Consider the following 19,277-nt stretch of genomic DNA (forward strand, 5'->3'; position numbering starts at 1 on the left):
CGCCCAGATCACACATGGATTCTGCTATTTGGATGGGTTCATTTAAAAAGTAGTAAATTCTTGAGGAATTTAATGTACGTCTTCGGGAGTATGTAACTTTAAGGCATTTAAAGATGTTCAAATCTAAAAAATTATGTTTGCACCAATTGAAAAAGCGATTAAGGTCGTTTTGGAGAAGATTAGAGTCAGATGGAGTTGAAATTTCCTTGAAAATTTTCATATCATCTGCAAACATTAAAAGGGAAGAGTCTTTTAAGATAGCGGTCACATCATTCACTGTAAGAACAAAAAGAAGAGGTCCAAGGTGACTACCTTGAGGAACTCCAGATGTAGCGAAAATTGGTTTAGATATTGTGCAACGAAACAAAACTCTATATACGCGGTTCTCCAAGTATGAGGTTACCCAAGAAATAAAGTTTGGTGGAAATCCTAATGCTTCAAGTTTAAGACAAATGATTTTATGTGACACTTTATCAAAGGCTTTCGCAAAGTCCGTGTAGACTGTGTCAACTTCGTTTCCATTTTCAAGAACATTTAGTGTTTTAGAGACAAATTCAACGAGGTTTGTTGTTGTTGATCTTCCTTTAAGAAAACCGTGTTGGACGGGTGAGAATACAGACTTACAGTGGAAATAGACTGAGTCATACACTAAGCTTTCAAAGAGCTTGGGAATACACGATAGTTTAGCTATTGGTCTGTAGTTTATGACCGCGTTTTTGGGACCTTTTTTATGAATTGGGAAAATAAAGGCGTCTTTCCAAACATCAGGAAAAACACACTGCGTGAGGGATAAATGGAAAAGGTCTTTAAGTGGTTTTGATATAATACGCACACATTTTTTTAGGAGAATGGAAGGTACGCCATCGGGACCGGGACTATAATTATCAGTTAGCTTATTTATTTTATCAATAACTAAATCTCTAGTTATTTTGACAGATACAAACGATGTTTGCGGACAATCTTTTAAATAGCTAAAATAGGTGTTGTTAGGTTCAGACGGGTTTTTGCTATATGATTGTGAGAAAAATGAAGCTAAATAGTTTGATATTGTTGTGGGGTCGGAAGAAGAGGAATCGCAGAAAGCAAAGCTCGAAGGGAGTCCATCAGATTTTCTTTTTGTGTTTATGAAATTAAAGAAGCATTTAGGGTCAGACACCAGATTATTTTCTGTGTTGATGAGGTAGCGATTATAAAGGAGTTCATTTAATTGCGAGAAACGATCATACGCAACAATGTAATTGGAGTGATTTGTAACTGATTTGTCACTTAAGTAGATTTTCCAAAGTTTATTACGTTTATTACGTATTTGGCACAATTCTTTATTATACCAAGGTGGAGACGAAGTAAAGTTTTTCTTGCGAGACAGGGGAACGGATTCAGCAATACACCAAGAAACAAGGGAATAAAACATTTTTGTGGCTAAATCGATTTTAAGTCCCATCGAAATGAAATCAAAATCAATTTGGCTTAAAAGATCGTTTAGTTTGACAAAATTTGCTTTACGAAAGTTGTAATAGGACCCTAATGCTTCTTCATAGGTGTTAATATTTTCATAAGAAAAACAAACAGTTATTGGAGGGTGAAAACGATCTAAGGTTGAGAGAAGGTGGGAGCTTTCAGAAACAACACAATTATTGGGATCAGAAGAATAAATAAGATCAAGAAATCTTCCCATGTAATTTGGAACTCCATTTATTTGAAAAAGACCACAATCAAGCATGCAGTCCGATAACAGTTCTTCAATGTCTGAGGATACATTTTGAGGCACGAAGTATAACTCATCTTCCGATGAAGTCCAGGTTAAGTTTGGAAGATTAAAATCACCCAAAACTAATATTAAATCATTAGGAAGGGCAGATTCAAAAAGAAAATCAATGGCACTAACTGCAAGTTCGTAGGAGGATATTTTTTGAGCGGGGCGAATATAACAGCAGAGGATGAAAACATTTTTCTTGGATAGGTTGATCTTAATTGAGACAAATTCAAAATCAGTTAAATTTGGTATTTCTACGCGAGTAGTTTCAAGGGTATTACGAACAGCAATAAGAACACCACGGCCTGGTGTTCCTGGGTTAACATCTTTTCTAAACACTGTGAACTCAGCTGTAAAGAGTTCAGAGTTGAGAACGTCAGAAGTGAGATTAGTTTCAGTCAGGGCGAAGATATCGTAAGGCAAGTTTTGAGAGTTTTGAAACACGGTTGTGGTTTTGGATCTTAGTCCCCTTACGTTTTGGTAATATAGACTAAGAGAGATAGGCACCGAGTTACACGAAACGGGGTTAGGAACGATAATAGTTCTTAAAATCAGACCGCGATTTTTGTTAGTGAGAAACTCTTTTCGAGGCAATAAATGACGCAAATGACGATAAATCATTTGCCACTTGAGACGGTGAAATTGAAAGACCTTCGTGGAATTGAACGTAAATGTGCATTAATTCATTTCGTTCTATGGGGAGACCTTCTTGAGAAATCAAGACTTTTAAATTGTTGTTGGTTTTGCCTTCAAACAGAATCCGGTTTATCATGGAGATAGGCTAGAAAGAGACGCACATTATTATATATCCTTTGATCCCTAAGACGAGACATAACATAGCGTCCTTCTATACTACCCAGCAAACGCAGAACTACAGAAAAAACCGGTGAAATATGTACGTAAAAGAAGTACTTCTTTTCCACTGAAAAAAGATAGGAGCTCGGGAAAAAACTCAGTTATATACTTTCTGTATATAAGAATACGTGAAGCAGCTATCTCTTTCTTGCATGCAAGATGAAATAAATTTCCCCTCCATTAATAGTACAGACAAATGTACTTCAAAAGTGCATCAGCGAAGCACATCTGGAAGTGCTTCTGATGTATATTTGCCAGTACTTTTTTAGGTACAGAAAAACCACTGAAAATTGTTCTTTAAAAGTACTTATTTCACCGGTTATATCCGTACTGCTACAACCCATGGCTTCTCGAATCTAGAAGTACGTAATTAAGTGGTGAAATTTGTACGTAAAAGAAGTAGTTTGTTCCTAGTGAAATTAAACCTTTTGAAATTACACATGAAACAAATTTATATGATAAATTGAATTTTATAAATAGTTTTAATCACTATTCTTAAAGCCTGTTTCGACTAAAGCCCAAATGAGATCATTTCGCAGAATATCTTATTTAGAATGTTAAATTGATCGAAATCATCTCATATGTTTTCTCAAAACTGGGCTATTAAGACTGATACGCAAACCACGCTAAATTTAAGATTTCATACAAAATTCACTCCAAATTTTAACCGTGCTGAAACCTTGATGAGGATTTTTGCCAAGATGTAATCAGCTCTAACTTTTCAGCCTAGATCCCCGGTTAAATCTTAGCTCGGCTAAATTTGGGAGAGAATTTTGGATGAAAGTTAGAATTTAGGTCGAAGCGTACTAGGTTTTAGTGAAAAACTATTTATAAATTTCAATTTAACATATAAATTTGTTTTAAATGTAATTTGGAAAAAAAAATTTAACTCAAAATAAATAAAAACCAATTCAAATTAACGAAGAATCAAAAGTTTATAACTTTTTATTTTTAATTAAAGGTATAATAATGTAATATATATTATATAACAATGGATTTGGTTTTTTTTTATAAAACCGGTTGTGAGTATTAAGTACACATTTCCGTACTTCTTTTTCGAATTGGTCTTTCCCCAATTTAGTACCGCAAGCATCTGTAAATAGAATATTATTTTGGATTGATTAATTTATTTTCGATTATTTTAAAAGAATGAATTTACCAAAAAATATTTTTTTGTATAAATTAAAATCATACAGAGATTTTTTTCCGGCGCGCCCTTCCAAATTAAAATGCTTGTACAAACTGTCTTCACCCAAAAATCTGAAAACTTTTTCTAGTTTCGTGCTGTACCTTCTCAAATATAATTCCTAAATAATTTTTTATTACTTTTTTAATATTTTCAATTTTTTTTTATTTGCATATTACCAATTTTCCAGCAAACTCCGCATCTTTAAGACGCAGCTCCATGTCGTTCATTTGTGCCATTGTACTCATTGGGAAAATTGCTTCTATTTCATTGTTATTCTCATTACTTTCATCGCCAGTGAAACTTGACACCATTTTTTGGACGTGGCGATTAATAATGAGGTTTTCTCTTAGAATTTTATTTTCAGCATACTGTTTTGCCTCGCTTTCAGCTACATTTTGCGAGTATTGCTGTTAGTAAAAAAAGAAAAAAAAATTAATAAGAAAATTTTGTATTGTTCACATTAAACAACAGTTTTCACATCTGTAAAATCGCAAAGGGTAATGCAAAAAATTTGGAGGCTGTTGAAAATCGAAAAAATCTTCTTAAATCGGTGGTAAAGTTGCGATTTAGCACGAATTAAATTCCTGTCCCGAGGCTGGACCACGTTTGTACAACTGATGGCCCTAAGTACCAGTAAATAATACATCTGGATGTAAAGAAATTTAAATGTCAAAAATAAATCCAAATCCATAATATTCAGTACTTTTAAATCCAATTTTAAAAATTCAAACTCGTTAAATCCAAATAAATTTAAACTGCTCCCTGGAGGTCTGCTTAATTTTATAAATCCAGATGTAAAATTAATTTTCACAGTTTTCTGTTGTTTTGTCAAGTATTTTGAAAAGGAAAAATAGAGATGAATGCAAATGAGTGAATAATATGAGCAAAAAATTAAGTCCTTTAATAATTCACCTTAATCCAAACTAAATCCAGAGTGAATAATATGGCCGTAAGAGATAAAAGAGGCTGATCTTCAACATATTGAATGGATTAAATTTTTGTAAAATATTTGTACAAATGTGTCGGCTGTCCTGCTGATAGCCAAGAAAAAACACTTGTGTATATAGGTAGCAACTCATGTATAGCTGCGTTTCTTTGGGTAAATGCATCTACTGCTAAGTACTTAAAACTAATTTGAAATGCTTTTACTCTGTTGAAAAAGTAATTCAAAGCTGTTTTAAGAACTAAGCAGTAGATGCATTTACCCAAAGGAACGCAGCTTATGTTAATAATTTGTCAATGTTTTCAGATTTGTCTTTGAATACATTCATTGAATTCATTCAACCGTGTAAACCCATTAATTGTTTGACAGTTCAATTCTATAAAACTTCTAGCTTTTTCCAAGAAAATATTCTAGGTTCAAAAAACAAATCAAAAACTGATTAATTTTAAAACCTTCATCATCTCAAAACATAGAAAGCATGCATCCTAAACTTCAGCGCAAATGCAATGTGAAAAAAACTGAAACTCCAATGTGGCGCAACAGGCATAACGACCAATTGTGTAAAGATTGCCATGGACAGAATTCTTACCAAATCAAAACCGAATTGGCCGAAAGCGATGAACAATAGCAGCTCCTCCAGTTGAAAAAAAACTTCGCAAAAGCAGAGCCGGCCAAGCAGCTAAGACTTTTCTCAAAGGATGGAACATCTTCAAAAAAAAAAAAACACCGAAATCTTCAAAAAAAAAAAACTCGACCGATTATTCAGTCTTCAACCCACACGGTTGAGTTTTATTTAAGATTTCCCTTTATGGCTCAAGTTTCCTTTAAGGGTCGCACGAATTTTAATACGCGAATACTTTTATTTGAAAGATTAATGACTAAAAGTAATAAAAATAACAATTTTAATGTTAGGAAACGTGTATTTATATTTTTAATAAATTTTTTAAAGTTCATTTTTCATACAAAATGCATGGAAATGACTACCGCGAAGAACAATTTTTTTTTTGAACAGTTCTTTTTGCATGCCAAAACTTGTCTCCATCTCAAATCCTATAGTGAACCGAAGCAGGCGGGTTGCAGGGGGGCAGCATGCCCCCCCCATACCCATCTCACTCTTATACGCCTCAAACTTCAAATTCTTCCTGGTCGTTTGCATACATTTTGTATGAACAATTTATTTATTTATATTTTAATCGTACTTAGGGGTGTTTCCTAATCTTAATATTTTAAAGGTATTCTATCGAGAGCCTAAGCTCACTGTAAAAAAAAATCAGAACTCTAGGTGTGCGCCTTTAATGGAAAGTCGGCCCGAGGGAAGATATAGATCCCGTATAATCCTCAATAGAGTAGAGAAAAACGACATAAATACAAAAATTGAAATTTGAAACACTAATAAATCATCAAAATAATGAAACCATTCCGGTCACTCATTGTAAAATATCATTTAATATTTTGCTAAGCAACAAAAAGAGCAAGAGTCGACAGCCAATTTCGAGAATGGAGGTTTAAGCAAAATGTGACGTAAACTTAGTATAAGCGTCCTAACTCCTAATAATAAGTCTGTTTGGGTACTACCTAAAAAAAAAATTTTTCTACTTTTTTCAACATTTTCAGCCCAATTCTTGTTTGGGTACTCTTGAATGGTGTTTTGTTTGTTTGTTTTTGACAAAAATAGAAATATGTATTTATTTTTGACAAAGTTTTATTTTATATTTACAAATTTAGTTCAAATAAAACTATACGAAGAATTAAGCCTAGTACGCAGCTGAAGCGAAACAAAATATTCCATACAAAAATAGCACAATGAGATCTTAAGATCTTTGTTTTTATTTTAAAACTTATTTTCTTATGTTTTTTCTTAGATTTTTTTATTTTTTGTATTTTTCTTATTTTAATTTTGATATGGTATTAAATGGTATTTTTTCGTTAACTGTTGCCATTGGAGACTTAAAATTTTTTCGTTTCGCTTCAGCTGCGTACTAGGGATTAGGGCGATTTTATTCACTTAAAGTTGATCATAACTTGAGGCTTTTTGTGTTCAAGTCATGAATTTGAAATGACATTATTTGCAAAATTATCTCATTTCATCTCATTGTTTCGAAAAAAAACACGCAAATATAAAAATTTCAATATTTCTTGCATTGAAATGGAAGCTTTTTACTTCAGCCAGTTAAAGTTTCGTGTCAGAATCATTCCGACGAATTCAAATTTCTTTCTGTTCTATATTTAAGTTCATTCTTACGAACTTCAAGTTTTCCAAAGCTGCGGAGAATTCAAATATAAATCAATCTTTTTTAGTTTTCGCCAGATTTTTGGAATACTTCGAATCACAAATAGGTAAATGAATTTGTTTTATAAGGCGTTTTTTTCTGATATTCAGTAGCTACTCATTTTTTTATTTTAAACAAAAAGAAAAACAAATTACACAATAGTGGAGTTAAACTAGCTTTATACCTCGGAATCCAGGAAAAGTCGATGACTCTGTAAAATGAGTATAGGGCTGCATTACTAAAAAGTCAAATAAGAAAGTTAAAAAAAAATAACGTTCTGCAAAAGTTCGAATGCGGGTAGCGGGGAAACCACAAAACATAAAACTAAATCATCATAGATTTGCTTCCTTACAGCCCTAGAGAATATCCCTACAAAGTTTGAGCAAAGTCTAAAATGAGATAGCAATTCCGATTGAACGCTTTCATACGGAAAAAACGTTCCTTAAAAATTGTTGTAATCGAGAGCGGTTTTTTTTTAAACTTTCTTATTTGAACTTTTTAGTAATGTAGCCCTATACTCATTTTACAAAGTCATCGACTTTCCCTGGGTTCCGAGATTTTGTAATTTTTATGCTTAATTTTAATCGACTACAAGTAATTGTTTTGTTTTTATTTCTCAAATAAGCCTAGTGCACATTTGTGAAGCAATTCGTGAAGCGAACTCATACAATTTTGTTTTTTTTTTTTAAGTTAACTCCAAAGTTTGTCAATTGAAGATTTTGCGTCAAGTTAGTCAATAGTGAATTAAATGGCCCTTAATCTGTTATACTTGATACTTACATAACGCAAGATTATGAAAATAATGAAATGGTTTTTACCTCGCAATGAACAGAAATTTGCCCCTCAATTTTGTCCATCCTCATGCTGAGCGTATGCAAGTTCGCAATGATAAGATCTAGTTTTTCAGAAATATTCGATGTATTATTATCTGATCAAGAAAAAATAAAAATAAAGATTTATTAAAACTGTTATTATTAAAAAAAAAAAAGATATACATACCTGGTTTGAAACTTGAATTTGAAGTGCTTTGTTGAGATGATCTTTTTTGAGGCGTATTTTCATCCTTGAATAATTTTCGTTTTTTTATATTTGAAGAAGTTGAAATTTGAGATTCTTCATCACTCAAATCTATCATTTGACTATCCAAATACTCAATTTGGGTAGATGAAATAAACCCGTGGGGAATATTTTGACTGTTTAACAAGTTTTCGGATCCCAAAATGGGTGAAAAAGGAGAAACTAAAAAAGGGAACATTAGATAAATCGATTAATTTTTAGATTTTAATACTTACTAGGACGATTTTCCTCGGTCATTTTCAAAAGAAGTGGCTTTCTAATATTTCGAATCTATAGAATTTGAAAAAAACTACGTTAGTGTGAAAACTGTGAAAAGCAGTAATGTAAAATGGGAACCAAAATGATTTGCATGCTGTAAAATTTATAAGTTATATCAGACTTAAAATATGTAACAATTTCATTTGACACTTCTTTGCAACATAGTATTCCTAAGACTGAGGATTTCACCGGTTCATCAAAATAATTCGATGTTTTTCTTAAAATATAGCCGAAAATAGTGTCCTTGTTGTCTCTTTTTCCAAATCCAGCAACCTTCAATGCATTTCCTCCCACGCAGCAATAAGAATTAATGTCATTTTCAATACTTATGTTGAAACTGTTGAATTTTGAATGAAAAGGTATATGTTCTGCTGTTTTAACTTCGTTCAATCTTCGGTGTAGCTGTTGCAAAATTTGGTTGGGCTTTTTTATCAAACTTTTCATATATTGCATATAATTTTCAAATTTATAGGCTGAAAAGTTATCCAAAGGACCAAATTTTATAACACTGGCAGGCAAGTGGAGAAGGCAGTGTACATTAAAACTGATTTTGTCTTCCCCATAAAGAACAGGAAATATTCGTACAAATTCTTGTAATATTTGGGCAACTACATCAGCATTTTGCTGACTAAAATTCTTGCAGCTAAGTACTCTTATTGCGGTATGGAGTAACAAAAAATGGTAATAGATATCATCATGAACACAATCTTTCAAAACCACTATACCGATGTACAGCAAAAACTGTCTGAACTCAGTTGCTTTCCAAACTGCTATGTCTTCGAATGTTCTAACTGTTCTGCCAAACTCGAATGGGACAAATTTCGACAATAATTGTAATTTCGTGTTTATCAGTTGAATATTTCCTGAGGGTCGCAGAGTTTTGTTCCGTGCTATTGCTGTTAGCATTTTTTTGACCACCCCTAAGTCAACCAGGTGCATTGGATCCAAGGGGAATTGTGAGACCATCCCAATTCCAATTCTTTCCAATTCATTCTGCTCCAGTTTAGGATCCATTCTGTGATGAATTAAATCTTGTCTGTCTTTGAATGTTTGGTCATTTCTTTCTTCAGCTATTACTTGGCTGAAAACTATTCTTTTATTTAAATATGTCCCTTGCTGATTACATTTAGGGCAACTATTTTTCCCGGTATGGTACTGAACGCCAGTAATGAAGGCTCTAGCCGGACTGTCACACGAGAATAATCTGACCTTAAATTTTTTTGCGATTGGATTATCTCCTATGTGAATACCATTGGTTTGTAGCTCATTAACCTCTTGCGAAAACAGTTTTAAAAAATCATTCACAGAGTTGGGTTTTTTGAACCCTGAGTAACACCCTATTAGAAATGGAACTTCTGTGGGAAAGTTAACGAAGGCTCCAAGTATTGGCCAAAGTACACGTCGAGAGCTTTTAAATACTTGTAATCCATCTATTCCGACATCTATTTTAATTTCTTCTTCTTTGGCTAGGAAACTGAGATTGCTTGATTTAAAAAAGTTTTGTATTCCAAAATGATAATATTCGCCAGGTTCAAGTTTTATTGGTACGATTACTTGAGTATCAGTTGCCAAAAGCTTTCGAGCCGTTCGCGGCAAGTTTCTTACTCCCGAAGAACTCAAAGTATTGAGGAGATCATCAACTTGGTTGTGAGGTACTTTGTTTCTCAAAACCCACTGTCCCAGTTTATGCCTGAGTGTTGGTTTTTCATCATCTGATGGGCAAATGTCTTTCTTTTCTAAAAAAGAGCTGTTCCACTCTGTCTCCGCCTCGGCTTCTGAAACTGGATTCTCCATCCCATCATCGCTGCACACTGGCTCTTCCTGGTCGCATTTTTTCACCTCTGTCTTAAGTTTTTTGTAGTGTGCAACATTTTTATTAAACGATTTCAGTTCTTCGGTCATCCGATTTGAAAATGTTTTTTTGTTCATTATCGATTTTGTTCAATGTTGTAATAATAGGATATCTCTAGGAAAAAAAAAAATTTCTTTTAATTTTACAGTTAAAAGAACTGTAGGGTCTCATATTTCTATGGCCGAAAGCCATAACCACCTAATAGACCAGTGCCAATAATTTTTGAAAATAAAAAAAATATTAGCAGCATAAAAGTGGTTGGAAAATTTAGGATAAATGGTATATGAAAGAGGAAAAATAAATTGCCCACAAACGAATTGGGGTAAAGGGGTGGTTGGGCGAAAAAGTGGGATGGGTGTAAAAAATCGTAGTTTCTTACGATTTCTGTCAAAAATAGACCCCCTATTGAAAAAAGTTAAATCCAAAAGTTGTAGATAGTATAAATATCTACAACTTTTACTCAGACCATTTTTTTATATAACCTCAACATTATTAAAAAAATGCAAAAATGGGATTTTTTTATTTTTATCTTTTACAAAAACGATTGGATTTTAGCAAAGCTTGGTTAAAAATAAGTTTGTTATGTTTTCTATCTATTTAATATGTTTTTGGATTTTTAACGAATTTAATTTGAAAAAATAGCCTATTTTTCAATCAAAAAAGTTAACGAAAATGACAGTAATATTGGCGAGAAATAATTTTCCATAGAAACCAAATTTTTGCCTTTGACCTTCTTAATTTGAATCTAGCATTTGAATCCTTGCCCCCTGAAAACCGGATTGGCACTAGTCTATAAGTCGAGATAGTCGAGAAAGTTTCACCGAAACGGTTGCCAATTATGCGAATGCAAGGTTTAACTTAATGTTGTGAAAAAAAAAAACTGCAAGCTGGGTTGTATTTGTTGATGGTTATACAGTCGTCGGCATAAGTATTTTGACTATTTTACAATTCTCGATCTGATAAGAATAATTTCTTACGGTTAAACTTTATATAAGTAAAGTTAATGGTTATTTATTTAGTATGTTATGGTGAATCTCATGGTGGTCAAAGTAAGTCATATGAGTGAAATTTGGCTTTCAGGCAGCTTTTTTTGTATTAGAAGTGCTATTTTTTGAACGGCATAAGTATTTTGACCAGCATTCTTTTTCAATTTTGGTAAGGTAAAGTAATACATTTTGCTTATTTTAAGCATGTATCCAACTGTTGAACATGTTAAGGCTCAGATTCATGAAAAAAATTGAAAACATTTCGCAAATAAATATTGAAATTAGGGCATTTATTGTTACAAGTTAAAATTCCCGTTACCTGTTAAACAAATCAATGGAGAACTGATTTTTTTGCGTCAAATTATGTCTTAGCTAATAAAGAAACACAAGAGTAGAAGTACTGAGTAGAATCAGCCATGAATCTGTACAAAACAAAAAAATACACAAAAAAAAGACAATTTTTTTTTGCGTAGTTCACTTTGAGTCCCAGATTGAACCCTTATATCATGGAGCTGGAAATGAAATCCCTAGGGAAGAATTCCTCCTCAGAAAGCAAAGATTCCCAGGAGACTTAGGAAACATAATTTTGGGACTTATTCAGCAAGAAAAGCACTAGTTAACTTCTTGAAAGCATGTTGAAAACTATAAAATTCGCAAAAAAGCACGTTGGTAAGCCTAATTTTTTCTGGATCAAGGTTTAATGGACCAATGAAAGTTTTTATGCACTCCATAAATCACCAAGAGTGAATTTTATTCGGATGCGGTCTAGAAAACTTTGTTCAAGAAAAAAAAAATCTTACCAACGTGTTTTTTTGCGAATTTCATAGTTTTCAACATGCTTTCAAGAAGTTAACTAGTGCTTTTCTTGCTGAATAAGTCCCAAAATTATGTTTCCTAAGTCTCCTGGGAATCTTTGCTTTCTGAGGAGGAATTCTTCCCTAGGGATTTCATTTCCAGCTCCATGATATAAGGGTTCAATCTGGGACTCAAAGTGAACTACGCAAAAAAAAATTGTCTTTTTTTTGTGTATTTTTTTGTTTTGTACAGATTCATGGCTGATTCTACTCAGTACTTCTACTCTTGTGTTTCTTTATTAGCTAAGACATAATTTGACGCAAACAAATCAGTTCTCCATTGATTTGTTTAACAGGTAACGGGAATTTTAACTTGTAACAATAAATGCCCTAATTTCAATATTTATTTGCGAAATGTTTTCAATTTTTTTCATGAATCTAAGCCTTAACATGTTCAACAGTTGGATACATGCTTAAAATAAGCAAAATGTATTACTTTACCTTACCAAAATTGAAAAAGAATGCTGGTCAAAATACTTATGCCGTTCAAAAAATAGCACTTCTAATACAAAAAAAGCTGCCTGAAAGCCAAATTTCACTCATATGACTTACTTTGACCACCATAAGATTCACCATAACATACTTAATAAATAACCTTTATCTCTTTACCTATATAAAGTTTAACCGTTGGAAATTATTCTTATTAGATCGAGAATTGTAAATTAGTCAAAATAATTATGCCGACGACTGTAGGTTTAATCAAATCTTAACTGCTCCTTTTCAAAAGTTATTCAAATTCTTAATTTTCAGATCGGGACAGTTTCGAATAAATATCAAAAGTTATCTTATAAAGAGACATTTAAATGTAAAATTTAAACTTGTGTACATTAGAAAATGAAAACCAATTACTCCGCAAATAAAAACATGTTCTAAATTTGTATTTACGATTTACGAGGGATTAATTTTCTTTTTTTTTGTTTAATGTACACAAGTTTTTGCAAAGAAAATGTCTTAACCCTTTCGGTCCCAGCGTTACTCTCATGTAACATGTGTTTAAAAATTCGTAAAAAATATTCCATTATAATAATTTTTTAGGTTTCGATGGTTTAATTGAAAGATAATAATGTCTAGTTACTGGATCAGTACAAAAAATTAGTCAAATGTCATACTTTTAATTTTTATTTCTATGGAAAAAGTGACTAAAATTCACATTTTTTTTTTTGCAAAATTTTTTTTTATGGTCATAATTTTTAAAAAAAGGATATAAAAAATGTTAATCCAGAAAGTGTTTTGTTTTTTGCCTTAGAAGAAGTAGCATGTTGACATGCATGTTTTTTGGACTTCAAGATGTGAGAGATTCATACAAAATGACTAAAAGGCGAAGTAGCCAATTAATTACCCTTTTCAGGTAAGTTATGTATGTAAAAGAAAAAAAAAACAAAACAAATTTCCTTCTCGTTTTCCAGGTAATCCAGACAAAAAAAATATTGAGCCACTTTGTGTAAATAGAATTCGAGGACTTCAAATCAAACTCTGTGAAGAACTGTGATTTGGGCTCGCTTCTTTGGATAAAAATACAGTAGAGAACTTGAACGAGATGTTGACTGAGAAGACTCGTCCCGTTTCAGTGGACTTCAAACAGATTTACTTTGTCTGCATACCAGAATATTGGCATCGAGTAGGTACGCTTGTACCAAAATGAACGCCATTGGTCAGTCAGATGAAGACTGGGTGCCAATTAGCCAGTTAGGTACAACAACTTGTAAAAAAAAAGTTGTTCCTTTGCCAGACGACAGTTTTACGCAATGCTCGCATTCTGGAAACGCAGAGGATTGTTTTCTACGACACATCTTCTGATATTCAGAGTTCGAATATGTTAAATTAAAGGAGTGTTAAATTAAATAATTCTAACATGTGCCAAATGTGGCTGAACTTATGGATGTTTTAATTATAAACTGTTTTTTGGCGTATAAAACAAAACTACAAAAGATTAAATAATTTATTACTTACATATTTTTGTTCTTTTTTGTTCTTTTTTTTCAATTTGTTCTTTTTTTTCAGTTGTTCTTTTTTTTCAGTTGTTCTTTTTTTTTCAGTTGTTCTTTTTTTTCAGTTTGTTTTTTTTTTTTTTTGTTTTCTTATTTTAATTTCATTCTTCAATTATTCTCACTACGAGTTGAATAGATTTTATTGAAACTTTAATTTTATTATTTATTTTATCGAGACTAAAAAATATGCGGCTATCAAGGTTTCGCTACAGAAATAAAATGCAGCAAAAACACGAGCCGCCAACGCAGACGAAAAATAACTGTAAACTCTAATGGTGTACATTAAAAAGAGACAAAACTTTGTGCATTACACACATCGAACTCTTTTCCTCCCATTTACCAAAGAGTTTATTTTTTTCAGGAGAAACAAAACTACAATATTTTGAGGGGAGAGATTTTGGTAAATAAGGAAACACATACATCCACAAAGTATAGACTTTGTTGGTGGTTGTAATTTCCCCTAAACTACTGAGGTTTGGTTTGCAGGGTATGTTATGTCTCGTCTTAGGGATCAAAGGATATATAATAATGTGCGCCTCTTTCTAGCCTATCTCCATGATAAACCGGATTCTGTTTGAAGGCAAAACCAACAACAATTTAAAAGTCTTGATTTCCCAAGAAGGTCGCCCCATAGAACGAAATGAATTAATGCACATTTACGTTCAATTCCACGAAGGTCTTTCAATTTCACCGTCTCAAGTGGCAAATGATTTATCGTCATTTGCGTCATTTATTGCCTCGAAAAGAGTTTCTCACTAACAAAAATCGCGGTCTGATTTTAAGAACTATTATCGTTCCTAACCCCGTTTCGTGTAACTCGGTGCCTATATCTCTTAGTCTATATTACCAAAACGTAAGGGGACTAAGATCCAAAACCACAACCGTGTTTCAAAACTCTCAAAACTTGCCTTACGATATCTTCGCCCTGACTGAAACTAATCTCACTTCTGACGTTCTCAACTCTGAACTCTTTACAGCTGAGTTCACAGTGTTTAGAAAAGATGTTAACCCAGGAACACCAGGCCGTGGTGTTCTTATTGCTGTTCGTAATACCCTTGAAACTACTCGCGTAGAAATACCAAATTTAACTGATTTTGAATTTGTCTCAATTAAGATCAACCTATCCAAGAAAAATGTTTTCATCCTCTGCTGTTATATTCGCCCCGCTCAAAAAATATCCTCCTACGAACTTGCAGTTAGTGCCATTGATTTTCTTTTTGAATCTGCCCTTCCTAATGATTTAATATTAGTTTTGGGTGATTTTAATCTTCCAAACTTAACCTGGACTTCATCGGAAGATGAGTTATACTTCGTGCCTCAAAATGTATCCTCAGACATTGAAGAACTGTTATCGGACTGCATGCTTGATTGTGGTCTTTTTCAAATAAATGGAGTTCCAAATTACATGGGAAGATTTCTTGATCTTATTTATTCTTCTGATCCCAATAATTGTGTTGTTTCTGAAAGCTCCCACCTTCTCTCAACCTTAGATCATTTTCACCCTCCAATAACTGTTTGTTTTTCTTATGAAAATATTAACACCTATGAAGAAGCATTAGGGTCCTATTACAACTTTCGTAAAGCAAATTTTGTCAAACTAAACGATCTTTTAAGCCAAATTGATTTTGATTTCATTTCGATGGGACTTAAAATCGATTTAGCCACAAAAATGTTTTATTCCCTTGTTTCTTGGTGTATTGCTGAATCCGTTCCCCTGTCTCGCAAGAAAAACTTTACTTCGTCTCCACCTTGGTATAATAAAGAATTGTGCCAAATACGTAATAAACGTAATAAACTTTGGAAAATCTACTTAAGTGACAAATCAGTTACAAATCACTCCAATTACATTGTTGCGTATGATCGTTTCTCGCAATTAAATGAACTCCTTTATAATCGCTACCTCATCAACACAGAAAATAATCTGGTGTCTGACCCTAAATGCTTCTTTAATTTCATAAACACAAAAAGAAAATCTGATGGACTCCCTTCGAGCTTTGCTTTCTGCGATTCCTCTTCTTCCGACCCCACAACAATATCAAACTATTTAGCTTCATTTTTCTCACAATCATATAGCAAAAACCCGTCTGAACCTAACAACACCTATTTTAGCTATTTAAAAGATTGTCCGCAAACATCGTTTGTATCTGTCAAAATAACTAGAGATTTAGTTATTGATAAAATAAATAAGCTAACTGATAATTATAGTCCCGGTCCCGATGGCGTACCTTCCATTCTCCTAAAAAAATGTGTGCGTATTATATCAAAACCACTTAAAGACCTTTTCCATTTATCCCTCACGCAGTGTGTTTTTCCTGATGTTTGGAAAGACTCCTTTATTTTCCCAATTCATAAAAAAGGTCCCAAAAACGCGGTCATAAACTACAGACCAATAGCTAAACTATCGTGTATTCCCAAGCTCTTTGAAAGCTTAGTGTATGACTCAGTCTATTTCCACTGTAAGTCTGTATTCTCACCCGTCCAACACGGTTTTCTTAAAGGAAGATCAACAACAACAAACCTCGTTGAATTTGTCTCTAAAACACTAAATGTTCTTGAAAATGGAAACGAAGTTGACACAGTCTACACGGACTTTGCGAAAGCCTTTGATAAAGTGTCACATAAAATCATTTGTCTTAAACTTGAAGCATTAGGATTTCCACCAAACTTTATTTCTTGGGTAACCTCATACTTGGAGAACCGCGTATATAGAGTTTTGTTTCGTTGCACAATATCTAAACCAATTTTCGCTACATCTGGAGTTCCTCAAGGTAGTCACCTTGGACCTCTTCTTTTTCTTCTTACAGTGAATGATTTGACCGCTATCTTAAAAGACTCTTCCCTTTTAATGTTTGCAGATGATATGAAAATTTTCAAGGAAATTTCAACTCCATCTGACTCTAATCTTCTCCAAAACGACCTTAATCGCTTTTTCAATTGGTGCAAACATAATTTTTTAGATTTGAACATCTTTAAATGCCTTAAAGTTACATACTCCCGAAGACGTACATTAAATTCCTCAAGAATTTACTACTTTTTAAATGAACCCATCCAAATAGCAGAATCCATGTGTGATCTGGGCGTCTTATGTGATAGAATGTTAAATTTTAACTCTCACATTGATCAGATAATTAACAAAGCCAACCGGTCCCTTGGTTTTATTAAACCTTGGTCTAAGGAGTTCAATAATCCGTATGTTACAAAATCCCTTTACATGACATTCGTAAGACCCACTCTTGAATATGCTTCCCAAGTTTGGTCACTTTTTTTCGAATATCATTCAAATAGAATTGAAAACGTTCAAAGAAGATTTATTCGTTTCGCTTTACGTGCCCTTCCATGGGAAGATAGATTCAACTTACCCCCATACCATGACCGTCTGAATCTAATTGAATTGCAACCCTTAGTCCAGCGTCGCCAAATAGCCGACATACTCTTTGTCCATCAATTGCTTACAGGAAACATTGACTCATCTTCTCTTCTATGTGAAATCAACCTAAACACAAATCCCCGAAGTCTCCGCTCTCCACCCTTATTTTACCTTTCCCGTCATCGAACCAATTATGGCCACTTTGAACCTATGTCCAGAATGTTAAGGCACTCGAACGAAGCAATGCCCTCCTTTGACTTCCATTTAAGTAAATCGTCACTTAGAAAAAATCTCCGGAATATCCTGCTGCACTAATCATTCCCATCTTATGCCCCCGATATGAACACCTCCGTCCAAATCCCCTTATTTTTTAAGCCTGGTGTTTAATGTTTAAGTCTTTGGTTTTTGTTTCGTTTTTGTTGTTTCCCATAAAACAACATTAAGGTGGGCCTTAGGGCCCGGTCTTAATACAATAAAAACAACACAAAACAAGAACCAAAAAAAAAAAAAAAAAAAAAATGTTAAATTAGTCTAAGGTAGTTTAAGTTAGTTTTTAATTAGTTTTAAGTCATAGCTTGTACTAAGCTTAAATAAATAAATAAAATTAATTTATGCAGGTAGGTGTGTAGGGTTGCCAACCGTACTCTAAAAAAGAGTGAATAATTAGAAAACTAGATTTCATCTACTGGAAAAATCTGAGATTTTTACACAAAAATATCAAAAATTTCAGTTCGATCTTTCGACCCAGCATATAAACGGGCCACCGTTTATATGAACGACTGACCAAATCTACGAACATACCCCAAAGAGTGTGTTTCTTTATTTTTTCCGAATATTCCAAAATCGTGCAACACGCCTATTTCGTTTCTTTATTCCTCGGAACATTCCGGATAATCTGTGATGCTTAGTTTTCAAAGGCTGAGGTAAGCTCGCCAGAATCCAAGGTTCGTCCTGAGAAAAGCAATCTTAAAACTCAGTTAGAATAAAAACACCGAATTCTTTCCAATTATTAATGTTCTTTATTTATTCAATAGACTAACTACTTTCTTTTATAATTATTAAATTATTTATTTCTTTATGTATTATACAATATTATACCCTAACATGCTCTGATTAGAAAAGCCCGGTCTCAGGTTGAGTGGGAATTAGCCCAGGCTCAAGATAAGAGGGAATATTCTGGTGCACACCTCCTAGCGAGGGTGAATAGAGCGCTACCTAATAACTTTCGGAGAAAGCCCAGCCTCAAAGTGAGTGGGAACCAGGGTTAAAACCTTGCTCCGATCGGAGCAAATTTGCTCCACTTTTGAGGGAAAAAAAATAATCTACTCCAACGCTCCGATTTTTCAGTATTTACTCCACTTTTTCCACACAGAAAATTTGTTTCCTGAACCAGATTGGAATGTTTTAAATCGAAATTGTATTTATTTTAGAATTGCAAGCACATTTTTGAACCACCACTTGCATTAATGAGGCTAATAAAACAATATAAATTTGTCCAAGGTGAATTTATCACAAAATAGTTCTTTATGAATTGAATTGACTTTAATTTAAGACTTAATTATTTTTCATTAAAAAAAAGTTCCTAAGTGGTAAAGATTTGTTTTTGTTTCAAATCCACTCCGGAAATCTTGCATTTGCTCCACTTTTTTTTCAAATTTGCTCCAAAATTTCATGACCGCGGTTCGAACCCTGGTGGGAACCAATTAAGTCCCTAATGCACAGCCTCCTAACGAGGGTGAATGAGTTATATAAAAAACTAAATAAACTTTTGCTGCAAAAAATCGGATTAATTAATTAAAGCTGAAACACAATCACGCTTTAGGGCGTCGCTTCGTTGCGTTACGTTGAGAAATACTCAAAGCGCGCTTCTGTCACTTTGACTTTG

General features: G+C 33.2%; 1 protein-coding gene across 1 annotated transcript; it reads right to left on the reverse strand.

Annotated features, from left to right (window-relative positions):
- Positions 1–221: 221 nt before the first annotated feature.
- Positions 222–8,429, reverse strand: LOC129909458 (uncharacterized). Its single transcript, XM_055986541.1, has 6 exons — positions 8,010–8,429; positions 7,829–7,938; positions 3,974–4,204; positions 3,768–3,915; positions 3,626–3,701; positions 222–225 (listed from the first exon to the last, which is right to left on the reverse strand). Exons 1-6 carry the CDS (start codon positions 8,263–8,265, stop codon positions 222–224), a joined length of 825 nt encoding a protein of 274 aa, XP_055842516.1. The 5' UTR covers positions 8,266–8,429.
- Between the last annotated feature and the right edge of the window lie 10,848 nt (positions 8,430–19,277).

This window comes from Episyrphus balteatus, chromosome 1 (assembly GCF_945859705.1).
Source record: "Episyrphus balteatus chromosome 1, idEpiBalt1.1, whole genome shotgun sequence".
NCBI lineage: Eukaryota > Metazoa > Arthropoda > Insecta > Diptera > Syrphidae > Episyrphus > Episyrphus balteatus.

What these genes read in the sequence shown, in the direction of transcription:
- LOC129909458 (XM_055986541.1), bottom strand. Translation starts at nt 8,265, where the DNA reads ATGTTCCCTTTTTTAGTTTCTCCTTTTTCACCCATTTTGGGATCCGAA. An exon ending in AAATTCAAGTTTCAAACCAG is followed by an intron (nt 7,939 to 8,009) that starts GTATGTATATCT and finishes TTTCTTGATCAG; the next exon opens with ATAATAATACATCGAATATT. An exon ending in CGGAGTTTGCTGGAAAATTG is followed by an intron (nt 3,916 to 3,973) that starts GTAATATGCAAA and finishes AAAATTATTTAG; the next exon opens with GAATTATATTTGAGAAGGTA.